Here is a 12,456-nt window from a genome sequence, read left to right as displayed (position 1 = left end):
GTGTTCGAGAATATAAATCTAGTGAAAAAGGAACTCATTCACAATTCGATACTAGTACAATAAATCTTAAGTCCTTATTCCATTATAAACTGGCTAATGTAAATCTACTAACAATAAATTTTAAATTCTATATATATGCATGCATGTAAAGTTATCGATCGTCAACTGTTTTAGATAATTGGCAAATCTGATTATTGAGGACGTAGTTTAGCTTTGCTTGATGGGAAGTTCAACTAAATAATCAATTATAACTAAATAACTATGGAGTCTCTATGTTGCTTCGTTGGCCAGCAGTAGTCCACAAATTTAATTCTCTAAATTTCTAGATATCTAGTAATCATATGAGTTTGATGCATGGCCACATATGGTGATGCATGGCTACATATGGTGATGCCGGCATTACTTTTAGTTAAACATTACTTCTAAGTTGGTATTTTCACCTAGATGATTTATAGCATACAAAAAGCTCATTTTAGCATGAAATCTAAAGATAATTTCATTTACAATTTTATACCATTTCAATCTCCTCAAAAAGAAAAAAAAAAAAACTAATATGGCAATTTTAAGTACTTTAAACTCATACACATAGAGTTAACATGTCCATACCTACAAGTTTCTCTAACGATAGACGATTATTGAGAATCAACCGTCAAAAGTGGTTATTTGATTTTTAATAATATAAAGTGGTTTATAAAGTTATTATTTTTATATTTTTTAGATAAATTATAATAGGATGTGCTTCAAAATGAATCTTTGGTATATGGTGGTAAAGCAAAAAAGATATTTTTCTATTGCAACCGATTATTCGCTTCAACATCAACTATAATAATTCAATATATCAACATTCTTCTCCATCATTAGATCAACAACGTATCTACCGCCATATTTATATCCATATATATATATATATATATACCTTTCTATCAACAATCAATTATCATTACCATCATGTTGACAATCTTCTCGGTCATTAGATCAGTGACACCATATATCTTGATATGTATATATCCACACATAGGTTTTCTTGCCAATGACCAATCATTATGATTTTTTTTTTTTTTTTGAGATGTTGTGTTATCTTTGTTGGTAGCCTCAAGTTTTTTCTTTTTTTTTAATGATAAATTATAGCAAGATAAGATTTGAAATAAATCTTCCATGCATAACAACAAAACAAGAGGCAAAAAAAAAAAAAAAAAAGAAAAAGCACCAATCATCAACATAAAGATTGCTATTATCATGGAAAGAGTCCATTGGTCTACCGGTCCACAAAAGTCCACCAAGTGCAGTGGAGCTTTTTGCACCATCTACCAACTGTCCAAGTCACTGTTGCACATGCCTCTCCACACATGCAAGGCGCCAGCGACACGGCGCTCCCTTGCGCCACCGGTTTTGATTTAGAAGTGGTCGGCGAGGGAAAGGAAGGAAGGACGACTCCCTCCCTCTCTCCATCTCTACCTCCAAATCTTCTCCCTTAAAAGGACTCCTCCTCGACCCCAACCTTACCTTAATTAACCCCTCGGCCTTGGGGCCGAGTAAGGAAAGAGGAGCCCTTCTTATACTCCGGGGGGCCCCCCCGGGTCCTTCCCCATCCAAACCCTAATCTGGGTCGCCAAGGTACGCCTTCTCCAGGGATTTTCTCCTCCCCATCGGCGACTTCAGCTTTGCTTTTCTTTTTTTTTTTTTTCGAATTTTTATGATGTTTTCTTCGATTGGTTAGGGTTTCGCCGATCGTGTTCTTCCTCCCCATAGCCTTTTATTACCTTGCAAAGATTGCGACGATTTGTAGAAGTGATATGTTAGCTCGTCTCTTGGGTTTTATCGTTCTTTTTCTGGAGAAATTTCTGTTCTCGATGTTCTCCGCTTGAAACTCGTGTTTATGTGAATCAAAAGAGTTTCTTTTTGTTTAGTTCTAGTTATCGTCTTTTTTTCTTTCTGCGAAATGAAATTTCGTTATTTGAAGCTATTTTTCTTTTTATTTCGGTGTTTTTCTCTTACTTTTATGGGGCAAGGAAGTGGACTTCAAGGGTTTTTTTTTTTTTTGGATGATATATTGTAGTTTTAGGATATCACTGACATGAGCGCGTGGGAGCCGTGGAGGCGATCTTCGAGGAGGCAGGCAAGGAACGGTACCGGTGCAAAGATGGTTCTGAATCTTGATCTCAATGTGCCTCCGGTTGAGAGCTGGTTGCCGGAGGGGGCTTCTGGTTCTGCACATCCTTGTGTCTCGCAGGAAGCTGCTGTTCCTGTCCATCCTCAGCGCAGTACTCCCACCAGAGAGCAGCAAGGGGTGGTGCCCATACCCAATAACCGGTTAATTATTGATGTGGACGCGCTGGATGATGAAGTTGAGGTGCTCTATTCCTCCAGATTATTCATAATTCCTAGCCTTCTTTTTCCCCCTAAAGTGGTTTATGTTCTGTTAGGCTTAGGCATCATTCATCCTCAACTGTGCTTGAATCCATAGGCAGGCTGAAAGAGTTGCTTGTGTGAGGATTTGTGGACTCATGCCTTGTCTCTGGATTCAACGTGTGAAGGATTGTATGATAAAAGTGAGATGCATACATATGCAGTATAATTGATATATGTTATGCAATGTATAATCTGCATGATCAGTAGCTTTTCTGAGTCATATAACTGTTCTAATTTTCCTGTTTTCAGCATTACCTCCTTGGGATTGATTATCCGTTCTCACTCTCTCAAGCTTGATGCTTTATTTACATGAACGCTGTATGTCTTTTTACTTTGTCTAGACATGGAACTGGGTCAGCAGGAACCAATCTGTGATGGTAGTCCTAGATGAAGATCTGGAATCAAATCCAATACAATCAGGTGATCTTAAGATCTAATATTAACTGAATCTCATGCTTCCATTACATGAAGAATGTGTTTTTAGATCTGATTCTTATTGTGGATTTATACCATCCTGGTAGCAGACCAAATTTTTCTATAAGTTTAATACCTGCTATTTTTAACTGTTGATAATGGTCAAGTCTCTTTCTTGCTGAGCCGCTATGTTATTGGTTGGAAATGTTATTTGTAAAAAATTGGATGCTTGTGGTATGGCCGATGCTTAGATATTGTTTGTCATCACCTTTTTCTTTTATTTCTAGAAATATAAAAATAGAACTTTTGTTTCTATTTTATTTCTATATTTTTAAAATGTAAACTTATTTCATATGGTCCATTGCTTTTATAAACATAAATATGATGATGGTGGTTGAGGAGGTGGTAGCGGTGATGGAGACAATGGAGGTGGTAGTGGTTGGTGGCGGTGGCGATAGGGGAGCTAGTGTTGTAGTAATATGGGAGTGGGGGTAGAGCTGAGAGCGACAGTGTGATGGTAGCAATGATGATGGTGGTGGTGGTGTGGCAGAGGCTTTGATAGTGGCGGCAATTTAGCAAGGATGGTGTTGGGGGTGGCTGCAGTAATGGTTGTGGTGGCGAGCAACGATGGCTATGATGGGGATGGTGGAAACAGTGGTGGTGCAAGTGATGGCAATGGTGGTTGAGACATTGATGGTGGCAGCTGTGGGGATGATAGTGGCAGCTATGGTAGCGATGGTGGTGGCAGTGGAGATGGTGTTGATAGTGGTGGTGATAAAAGGATATGATCTTATTGTTTTGAAAATCATGACAAACAGGCCCTTAATTAGTTCCTTTTTGTCTAACTTGTGCAGCACCAAACAAACCGCTGCTTCTTGTGAGACCCAATGATATGAGTTATGGAGGACTGCATTGACAAGAATGAAAATAATTTTTGGAAAATAGAAGATAAAAATAATAGCACCTAACATGTTGTTTTTACCTTGATTTCTGTGATTCTGTTTTTTTTAAAAAATAGAAATAAAAATGATGCCAAATAGGCCCTTAATATATTCCTTTTTGTCAAACTTTTTGTTTCCTGTTTTACGTGTTTATTTCCTGCATGCAAAGTTATCCTTATGAAAAGGAGATTAGTCTTTTTCCATTTCTAGTGCTATTTTCAGAATAATATTTTTATTTAAAACTATAATGATTGCCTCTGCATATATATACATGCATATAGATAGTGTGATGCTCTTGTCGAAAGAGTATAAGCATCATTTTGTGTTATATTGTTACTACATGCACTATGTTTTATTTATCATCTGAATTTCCATTATCTGTGGAATCATAGAACATAAGGAACACGCATGATGGAATCTGTAGTCAACATTTAGCCATACTGGCTACTGAGGGTCAAACAATTGATATGGGTGGGTCCAACAGGACTTCAATCCATCCCCATAACTTGATGCATTTATACCTCAATGATCAACCTACCAAGTCTAGCTATTGGCCTATGCTAGCTATTCATGCAAACTCCATTGTCTTCTTGATTTTATATCAAGTTCTCCATCAGGAGCTCCGTTGTCTCCTTAATCCTAGTTCAAGTCACATATTGCCATTTGCTGGCTCATTGTTGGGGCATCCCTTGTTTGTGGGAGTGGTATGCACATGTAGGGGCCCTGGTGGAGCTGTGCTATCATTGACAAAGATGAAATGGAGGCACGCTATCTTCTCTTTATAGGACTGGTTGCAGACTATAAAACAAGTTTAGTTTGCTCGGGGGAAGAGTCGAACTGCCGGAGATGGAAATGCATCACCGCATTTTGCATTACATATAAATATGCTGTATCATATTGAATGGGGCCTTTCAGGCACTTGGACCTGGTAGTTTATCTCACTATTTGTTTTTAGTTATGGCTTCTATTTCCATATTGTATTTGACATATAAGTTATTGCTCTGAAGGTGAATTAATAGGGTTATATTAGAATATTAATATAAAACTTTAGTTGGTTCGAAGAGGCACATGATATGACATGAGCAAATGCAGATATGTTAGTGCCGAGCTTGCTTTTGGTGGCAATGATGGCCCTTAAACATCAAGGCCCTACCAAAAATGTCTTATACATCAGCACATTCTTAGGTTTGTCAAGTTGGTTTAGCTCTATGTTTGGCACTTTTGGAGCCCTTTGGATTTTAAGAAATGACTTTTAAATGTTGGACCCTTATTTATTATGTGGTAAATAAGTTATAGGTGGCGACAGTAATCTAATGCTCTATCCTTCCAATTCAATCTAGAACAAATTGGTATAACCAAATTAAAACATAGGTTAATTACTAAGATGATACCAATGTTTTAGTAATAGAAGCACGAGTTTAACAGTGAACAAGTACCTTTTTGATGGCTTCTGTCACTTTGTTGCTTACAAGCATGGGCTTAATTTTATTTAGTTATATTTTATTTTTGAGTATTTTTTTAACTTTTTTCCTCAAAAGTGTGGTTTATCTGGCTGATTGATGTTATATCATTTTTTGAATTTGTATATTGTTTTGATATTTTATTTTAATTTCTCATTAGAAGTTTTCTATTCTTCTTGTTATCTTTTGGATCTACAAAGGGATAACAATAACCAAGATTTTAAATCCTGCGGGACGGGGCTGTCCGATTTTTTCACGGAACAGGACGTGTAGCCATCCCGTCTTGTCCTGACATGTGGGACAGAGGATGTTCCAAGATGTTCCGATCTGGATACTGTGGCTTTGTTGTGACACATGGGATGGTACCCCATCTTGGTGTCCCACGGAACGTCCCGCTAGGATCTGAATCCTTGACAATCACTATGAAAAAGTTAAGTGAATGAGTCATTTATATATATATATATTATTTAAATGCCTTATATTCTGTTTATTCTATTTTCTGTTCTGTTTATGTGTCAACTCAATGTTCAACCTGTTTTTGTAGGGTTCACTATTGTGGAACCAGCAACCACACTACCCCTCAACATTCACAACAAGCGTGAAAGGATTCCGATAGACAGGACTATCATTAATTGTGATCTTTATCCCGACTTAGGAGAAGAAAATGATGCCAAGGTAGTTACTATTTGTTATCTTATTTTGCATTGTTTTGTCTGTTCTTCATGTCTATCATATCTATAATTTTAATATGCTTTGTAAGTTTTGTCTTCCATGTTTCTCTATAATTTTATCGTTGAAACATTATCGTGTTGGTTTTTCTATAAAAAAAAAAGTTCGCTTTTTACCCATTTTGTGAAGCTTTTACTTGACAAAAACATTACTAAAAGGCCTGACTGTCTTCTAGTGCTATATGAAGGTTATTTGAGCAAAATCTTTTTATTTGTCTTTTGTTGTACGGCTTGTTTTATCTTAATTATCTTTAGCAATATTTTTACTATTTTCAGCATGGAGTTTGGCCTACGTGATGTAACAAATTCTATGGTATATATTTGTTAAGTTATAGAACTCTAATTAATTGAGGAATTTAATATTGCAGATTATGACATGAAATCATCATATAAGGACATTAGCTGGCAAGAGGCAGCTGTTGTTGGCTTAAAAATATGGAAATTTGGAATGCAATAGTAATATATGATTGGAAATTTTGATTTGTATGGCCGTAGCATGTTATAAATTCTTGAAACAAGAGAAATATACACATATACTATTTGAGAATAAATTGCCTCATGACTTCATAAGATCAGCATGTAAACATTCTAGGGAAATGAATGCTGTATTGTTAAATCCATTTTTTCCCCTCTAAGCTTTTTGACGTCATGAAGCCCAGAGGAAAAATTTTTAATTATCTCATGTTAGTAAAGACATCCCCTATTTGTCGTCCTCTTTAACTGCATTCCAACTTTGTAATCGTGGTGTTTTTCCATAACTAGCTTTGATGGTATTCCATTCCCATCTGTGTGGTTAGGAAGTTCATAACCCTATGGCTTTAAATAAGACAAAAGATGCTTCTCCTTGCTTTTCCTCTGTGTGGCAAATCAATCCCTGAAGACATGATGCACTGATTCCTCAAGATACAATACCTACAACCAAGGTTTTAAATCTCTTGGGACGGGCTGTCCCCATTTTTCCACGGAACAGGACGCATCACTATTTCGTCCCATCCTGACATGTGGGACAGAAGATGTCCCTATTGGTATATTGGGATGCTAGTAGGATGGCCCTGTCCTGACACATGGGTTGGTATCCCATTCCGGTGTCCCGCGGGATGTCCCGCTAGGATTCGAATCCTTGCCTGCAACCTTGAGGAAGATTTCTGGGGTTTGACAATGGTGATTTATGCATCAAACCCAGAACATGTTTATTTTTTTCCTATCTTGTGATGATTTCATCACACTGCATTTTTGTTTTTGGACATCTTCTAATGCTTTCCTTTAACCACTTCAATACCTTTAAAAGTCAGTTTTCAAACCTAGCTGCTACAGCACCTTGCCTTGGAACCTTTTCCCCATTTATGGTCTTCTTCTCAATCTGGTAGTTCAACTCTTACCAAATCTCAGATCTCCTGTAAATTTCAAGGGAACTGATAAAGTTTCTTTGGATTAAACTTTCCATTATAACATTCTAAGATGTATAAAGTCTGCACATCTTGTCCTACTAGCCTGTCGCTATTCGTCTAGGAAACTATTTTTTGTTAGTTATATCATTTAGGTCAAATATTATTCTTAATTTTAGTGAACTACATTTCCAGTCTTTGTCATCGTAGAGACTTTATTCATTTTTGCCCCTTGTTTAATTTCTTCTCTCCAGCACTAATTTTCCAAAACCAAAGGAATTTTAGTTGTAAACAAGAAATCAAAAGATGAGGCTTCAAAGGTAGTCAATGAATGGTTCGAGGGTAGGGACTTACAAGTCTATCTAGAACACCTTCTGTCAAATTATATCACTCGATCTTTCTAAATAAGTCACTTTTAACTAAATTTTAGCTTGGAACTAAGGTTAAATTATCAACAATTCCCATCAATTTTGAAGGTCATTCAGCATATGCAGCTTTTGGTGGATAAGAAAATAAATTGAGGGGTACAAAATGTTTGTTTTGCTCGATAACTTTGTAGGTACTTTCTTGGTGTTAGGTCCAAAGGTCTAGGATATTATGGCATGAGGGTGGAGATAAGTGACTTATGGGAGAAATAATTGGATTTTTATGTGTTTGAAACATTGATAGAAAAACTAATGTATTAGAGAGATTACCAAGATACCATGGAGGCCCTAACTTAAAAACTTACACTTTGGAGGATTAGTGGGATTTTATCCATTATTGTTGCGAAGTGGTAATTGATAACCTCAGTTCGATGGCCGTGGAGAGGAATGCCTCCTCATACAACCCTCATATCTTTTGCATGCATGCCAACTTGGCATGCATGAGTAGAAGGCTGTCTGCTCGCCGATCTCCTTGCTATGAGGCTACTTGAATCCATTTATCACACTCATGCGCATCAAACCTTGTGTCATCACCCATGAAATGGTTCTTTGCATCCATATGTAAGAAGTAATAGAATATTGAATTTAAATCATTTCATTGTAGAGTTTATTGAGATCAAAAGAAACACTTTCTTTCAGTTATTAAATTATTCCAATCCAAGGAAGCTTAGTATTTAAGTCTTGATGAGAAAAATGTTTTAAGCTCCAATTTTTCAAAGTATGTAAGAGGCAGACAAGCAAGCAAAGGGTTGCCTAGTGCCTAGGCATCAAGTCGATGCCTAGGTGGGTGCCTAGAAGTTAGGAGAACCTAAAAATTAAAAAATAATAAATATAACAATAAATTCAAAAATAGTTATACTCTAAATAGCAAAACATAATATATCAACTAAGATTAGTAAGTTGATGGAGAATGCCAACTTGGGAACCACAAATATTAATTCATAAATCAATTGTGGTGTCCATATTGAGACACATTGTCTTAAAGGACTGCAAGCAGCGGTACCGGAGCAGGCATTGAAAGGTCAAGATGGTCCAAAGATTATAAATTATTAAAAAAATAAAAAAAGGCGATATCCAAAAAGTTATAATCTAATGAATGAAACATAACACATCAAATAAGATTGTTTCAAGTCAATGGTAGGTGTCAACCTGCCAGTGTTCAATAATGATTTTTAAATTGATCTCATCCTCATGCTCAAAAATGATGCAAAACTTTTAAGGTTAGGACCTAGGAGGGGTCATCCGGGTGGCCCAGGCACTTGTCTTTTGAATCAATGCTGAAACATTATGGAAAATATGAAGGCACTTTTGCTCCCTCTAGGCGGCCCCATCTTAGCAGGCATCTAAGTGGTGGTCATCAATTTAGAACATTCATAAGCTCTCTCCAAAATTCATCCTAAGCAGGCACCTAAGTAGTCTTATATGAATCTTTTAGCCTGTGAACATCACTATCAAAATTCATCAAGTTACCTGAGATTCACTACAATGATAAAATGTCCAATGAAGTGGGGGCTTGGCTGTATGAGAAGAATTTGAGAGAGGCTTGTGGTGCTGTATTTTTTTTTTTTTTTCTGAAATCAGTTTTGTAGTTAAGAAACTGTAAGATGTTGCTTGACGAGGTGCAAGAGTCAAAAGATTGGTTGCAGTATGGAGGCAGCGGTCATACTACTTTATGGAAACTTGTGTTTTTCATATTTAACTATTATTTGAAAATACATAACATTCTTTTAAAAAATTCATTAGAAACAAAATTATTTAACATTCATTAGAATGAGGAGGAGATGAGGCAGACACAGAGGAAGAGGAAGGGGGAACAGAGAAAAGGGGCAGAGTGAAGGATCTGGTAAGGGATGCAGAGTTGATGGGTGGGAGAAGAGAAATTTTTTCCATTTCTTTTTCTCTCTCTTTCTCTTTGTTCCATGCTTGCATTTCTGCGTGTGTGGATGTGGGTGTGGTCATGTGTGTGGTTGGGAGGGGTGGGGGTGATGTTTTGGTGCTGTTGACTGCTACCAGAGTTTAAATCTAGCCATCTGTTTCCTGCCGCCTATGCGGCAAACTTTGTTCTCCTTCTGATTCCTCTTTCTCGGGCTAAAAACAAAAGATTGGTAAGTCAGCCTTTGAAGCATGCTTCTTGATCCACTCTGATTAAACTGCATTAGGCCCTGTCTTAACTGCACTCACTGCTCAACTCACATATCTCTACATCAATAGCATTCCTTTCAGCTTGCTTCTGTGGGCTGTTTGGGCCTATCTAGTTACCTCAGTGATAACCATGCTGCCGAGCCTAATATTGGGGCCACTGGACCTATGCAGGCAGCCAGGGTGCCAAGCACACCTATGGCTGCATAAAGCACTTTTTTTTTGTTTGCCGTTTCAGTAACTAGTTATTTGAATTTTGGAGATGGAGGAGACAGCTATTGTTTCTATAACTTCTCATTACATTTACTTTTTCAGGCTTCATATCTGACAAGAAAGGATTGGGGAGAATGATTTTTGTGCTCAAGCTAGTTAATATGCAGGGATTTAATTAAATTATAATGTTATAGTGGGTAATTTTTTTGCTTTGCATATGCAATTACAGATATCTATGGATCTCTTGATGTTCTTCATGCTACATTTTTTTTGTAAGAGCAAGTCTATTTTTGTGCTTTTATCTAGTTAGAGTACTGAAATTTTACATAGCTGTTTATGCTGTATGTGCTAAGTTTCTCTTGCAGTTCTTTTTTATTTTAAAATCATGCATTTCCTTGTGAGATACAATTTGTGTTTAACAAGCAGTTGTTTTTGCGTTCCCACTACATGTTTCAAGAGTGATTTTTTCTCCTGAAAAATTCTTTTTACCTTCTAGCTCTAATTCTGAATCGTTAAACACATTGCAGAGGAGGGCTATCATGAAACCTGATCCAGAGCCAGAAAAGGTGGTACCGAAGGAACCCACCTTCACCTGTCCTATCTGCATGAGCCCATTGGTTGAGGCATCCTCAACTATTTGCGGTCATATTTTCTGTCAAAGCTGCATCAAGGCCTCTATTAAGGCCCAGAAGAAGTGCCCGACCTGTCGGAGGAAGCTTACTATGAATAACTTTCATAGGGTGTACCTTCCAACCGCCAACTGAGATGCCTGTGGGTGGGGTACCATTCATTTCTGCTAGGGCTCCTATGATACCCTTTTAACTCTAGCCCTTAGGGCATTCTATAGTCATTCTTCTGGATTTTGGTGACTTTTGAATGATAAATCACAAAAGTTAATATGCAATGTGATTACATATATGGATTCAAATTTATTGTGCATTTAGTTTTGTTTGTGCTGTCGTGAATTGAGGAACCTAAATTCATGGCCTTCTTCTGTGGCATCTGTGGAATGTGTTTTAGTTACAGCACTATTTTAGTTGTGACTAGTTTGCAGAACTATTATTACTTCTTCCAGATGGCTTTTGGAATGATATCGGAATTTTGCTTGTCCAGTTTCTTGATAGAATTTTCCACACCCAAGGCCGAAAAACTTGGACATAGGACTACAGTTAATCTTTCAGATTATTTGTCTTCTAATCTCAGATTCTTCTTGTTGATCTTGATTGGAATTATTTCTTATATGAGGATGTTGTGACGGCATAACTGGACCTGCATCCCAGGTTGGGAGTTATTTTTTGATTCCTTGGTTTTTGGTCAGCTGGATGAGGCTATTGATCCAGACCCTTAGTCACCTTTGACCAAAACCTAAGTATGTTGCCAGAACATCTCGTTCTTCCAATTGCCTCAACTCCACGTCTCTGTCCTCACCACCAACCTCAGTAACTTTCATGGCGGCCATGTTGCCCTTACCGTTGCCATCCCTGATTCCAAGCTTGACTCTTTGTATACCAAATCTGTCCGCTACGTCCCCAACAACCTCTCCATCATAGATCTGCTCCCATCATCTTCCTAAAGCCTCTTCGATGCACCCACCACCACCTCCAACCTTGCCACCTTCCTTCAGAAGGCCGTCTGCAACACCTTCGCCTCCTTCATCATTTCCTCCGGCATCCTTGATCTCTCAGTCCACAGATGCGAGAAGGTGTTATGCATAATATTGATGAAATGCTATGCAAAATATCCTACTTTGGTTTCCAAGATCTTTGTCGATGTCTTCCCAACTATGTTTTGAAGACCTGTACCCTGTTCTTACGTTAACTTGGCCACATGACAGGTAGGGCTGAGACCACCATATTGTCTGGCATACAAACTTCCTTCAGAGCACTCTACCGCTTGCTTCTATTGCAACCTTTCCATTACCTGCTTATTCTGACTCCTCCTGAGTACTCCAGTTTGGTATGGCCTCAGAACATCTCTTGTTCCGCAGGATTGGTCCAATTGCACCAGGTGAAGTCCTTTGATGCCCTCTATTTTGGGCACAGATGAGCTTTCAAAAATTTTATTTCAATTGCTGCACAATCTTCTTCTTCTTCTTCTTCTTTCCTTTTTCTCTTTCTATTCTTCTTTCTTATAACAGTGTTCCAGATTGGATGGACAGACAAGCCCATTGTTTTTGCTGACATTGGTTCTTTAGAACAGAGGCACTAATGCCAGGGAAAACGTTGTCTTCGTGCGAAAGAAAGATTCACCTTCCATCATGCGAATGTATGGTTGCGCAATAGTTACTTCAAGATCTATATAGACAAATGGTTAAAAGAGTTCATAGCACTTTAGGAGCTGTG

At 37.7% G+C, this 12,456-nt stretch overlaps 1 protein-coding gene across 1 annotated transcript; it reads left to right on the top strand.

Moving 5' to 3' along the window:
* The first annotated feature begins 1,310 nt into the window (after nucleotides 1-1,310).
* Nucleotides 1,311-11,053, top strand: LOC105049663 (E3 ubiquitin-protein ligase complex slx8-rfp subunit slx8). The gene is made up of 5 exons (XM_010929394.3): nucleotides 1,311-1,614; nucleotides 2,057-2,350; nucleotides 2,751-2,829; nucleotides 5,769-5,899; nucleotides 10,642-11,053. Exons 2-5 carry the CDS (start codon nucleotides 2,075-2,077, stop codon nucleotides 10,876-10,878), a joined length of 723 nt encoding a protein of 240 aa, XP_010927696.1. The 5' UTR covers nucleotides 1,311-1,614; nucleotides 2,057-2,074; the 3' UTR covers nucleotides 10,879-11,053.
* Nucleotides 11,054-12,456: the final 1,403 nt, after the last annotated feature.

Source organism: Elaeis guineensis, chromosome 8 (genome assembly GCF_000442705.2).
Source record: "Elaeis guineensis isolate ETL-2024a chromosome 8, EG11, whole genome shotgun sequence".
Lineage (NCBI taxonomy): Eukaryota > Viridiplantae > Streptophyta > Magnoliopsida > Arecales > Arecaceae > Elaeis > Elaeis guineensis.
This window is presented reverse-complemented; position numbering and strand designations above follow the sequence as displayed.

Coding starts and splice junctions, on each gene's coding strand:
- LOC105049663 (XM_010929394.3), top strand. CDS start 2,075: ATGAGCGCGTGGGAGCCGTGGAGGCGATCTTCGAGGAGGCAGGCAAGG. Junction 2,351..2,750: donor CGCTGGATGATGAAGTTGAG/GTGCTCTATTCC, acceptor TACTTTGTCTAG/ACATGGAACTGGGTCAGCAG. Junction 5,900..10,641: donor GAGAAGAAAATGATGCCAAG/GTAGTTACTATT, acceptor AACACATTGCAG/AGGAGGGCTATCATGAAACC.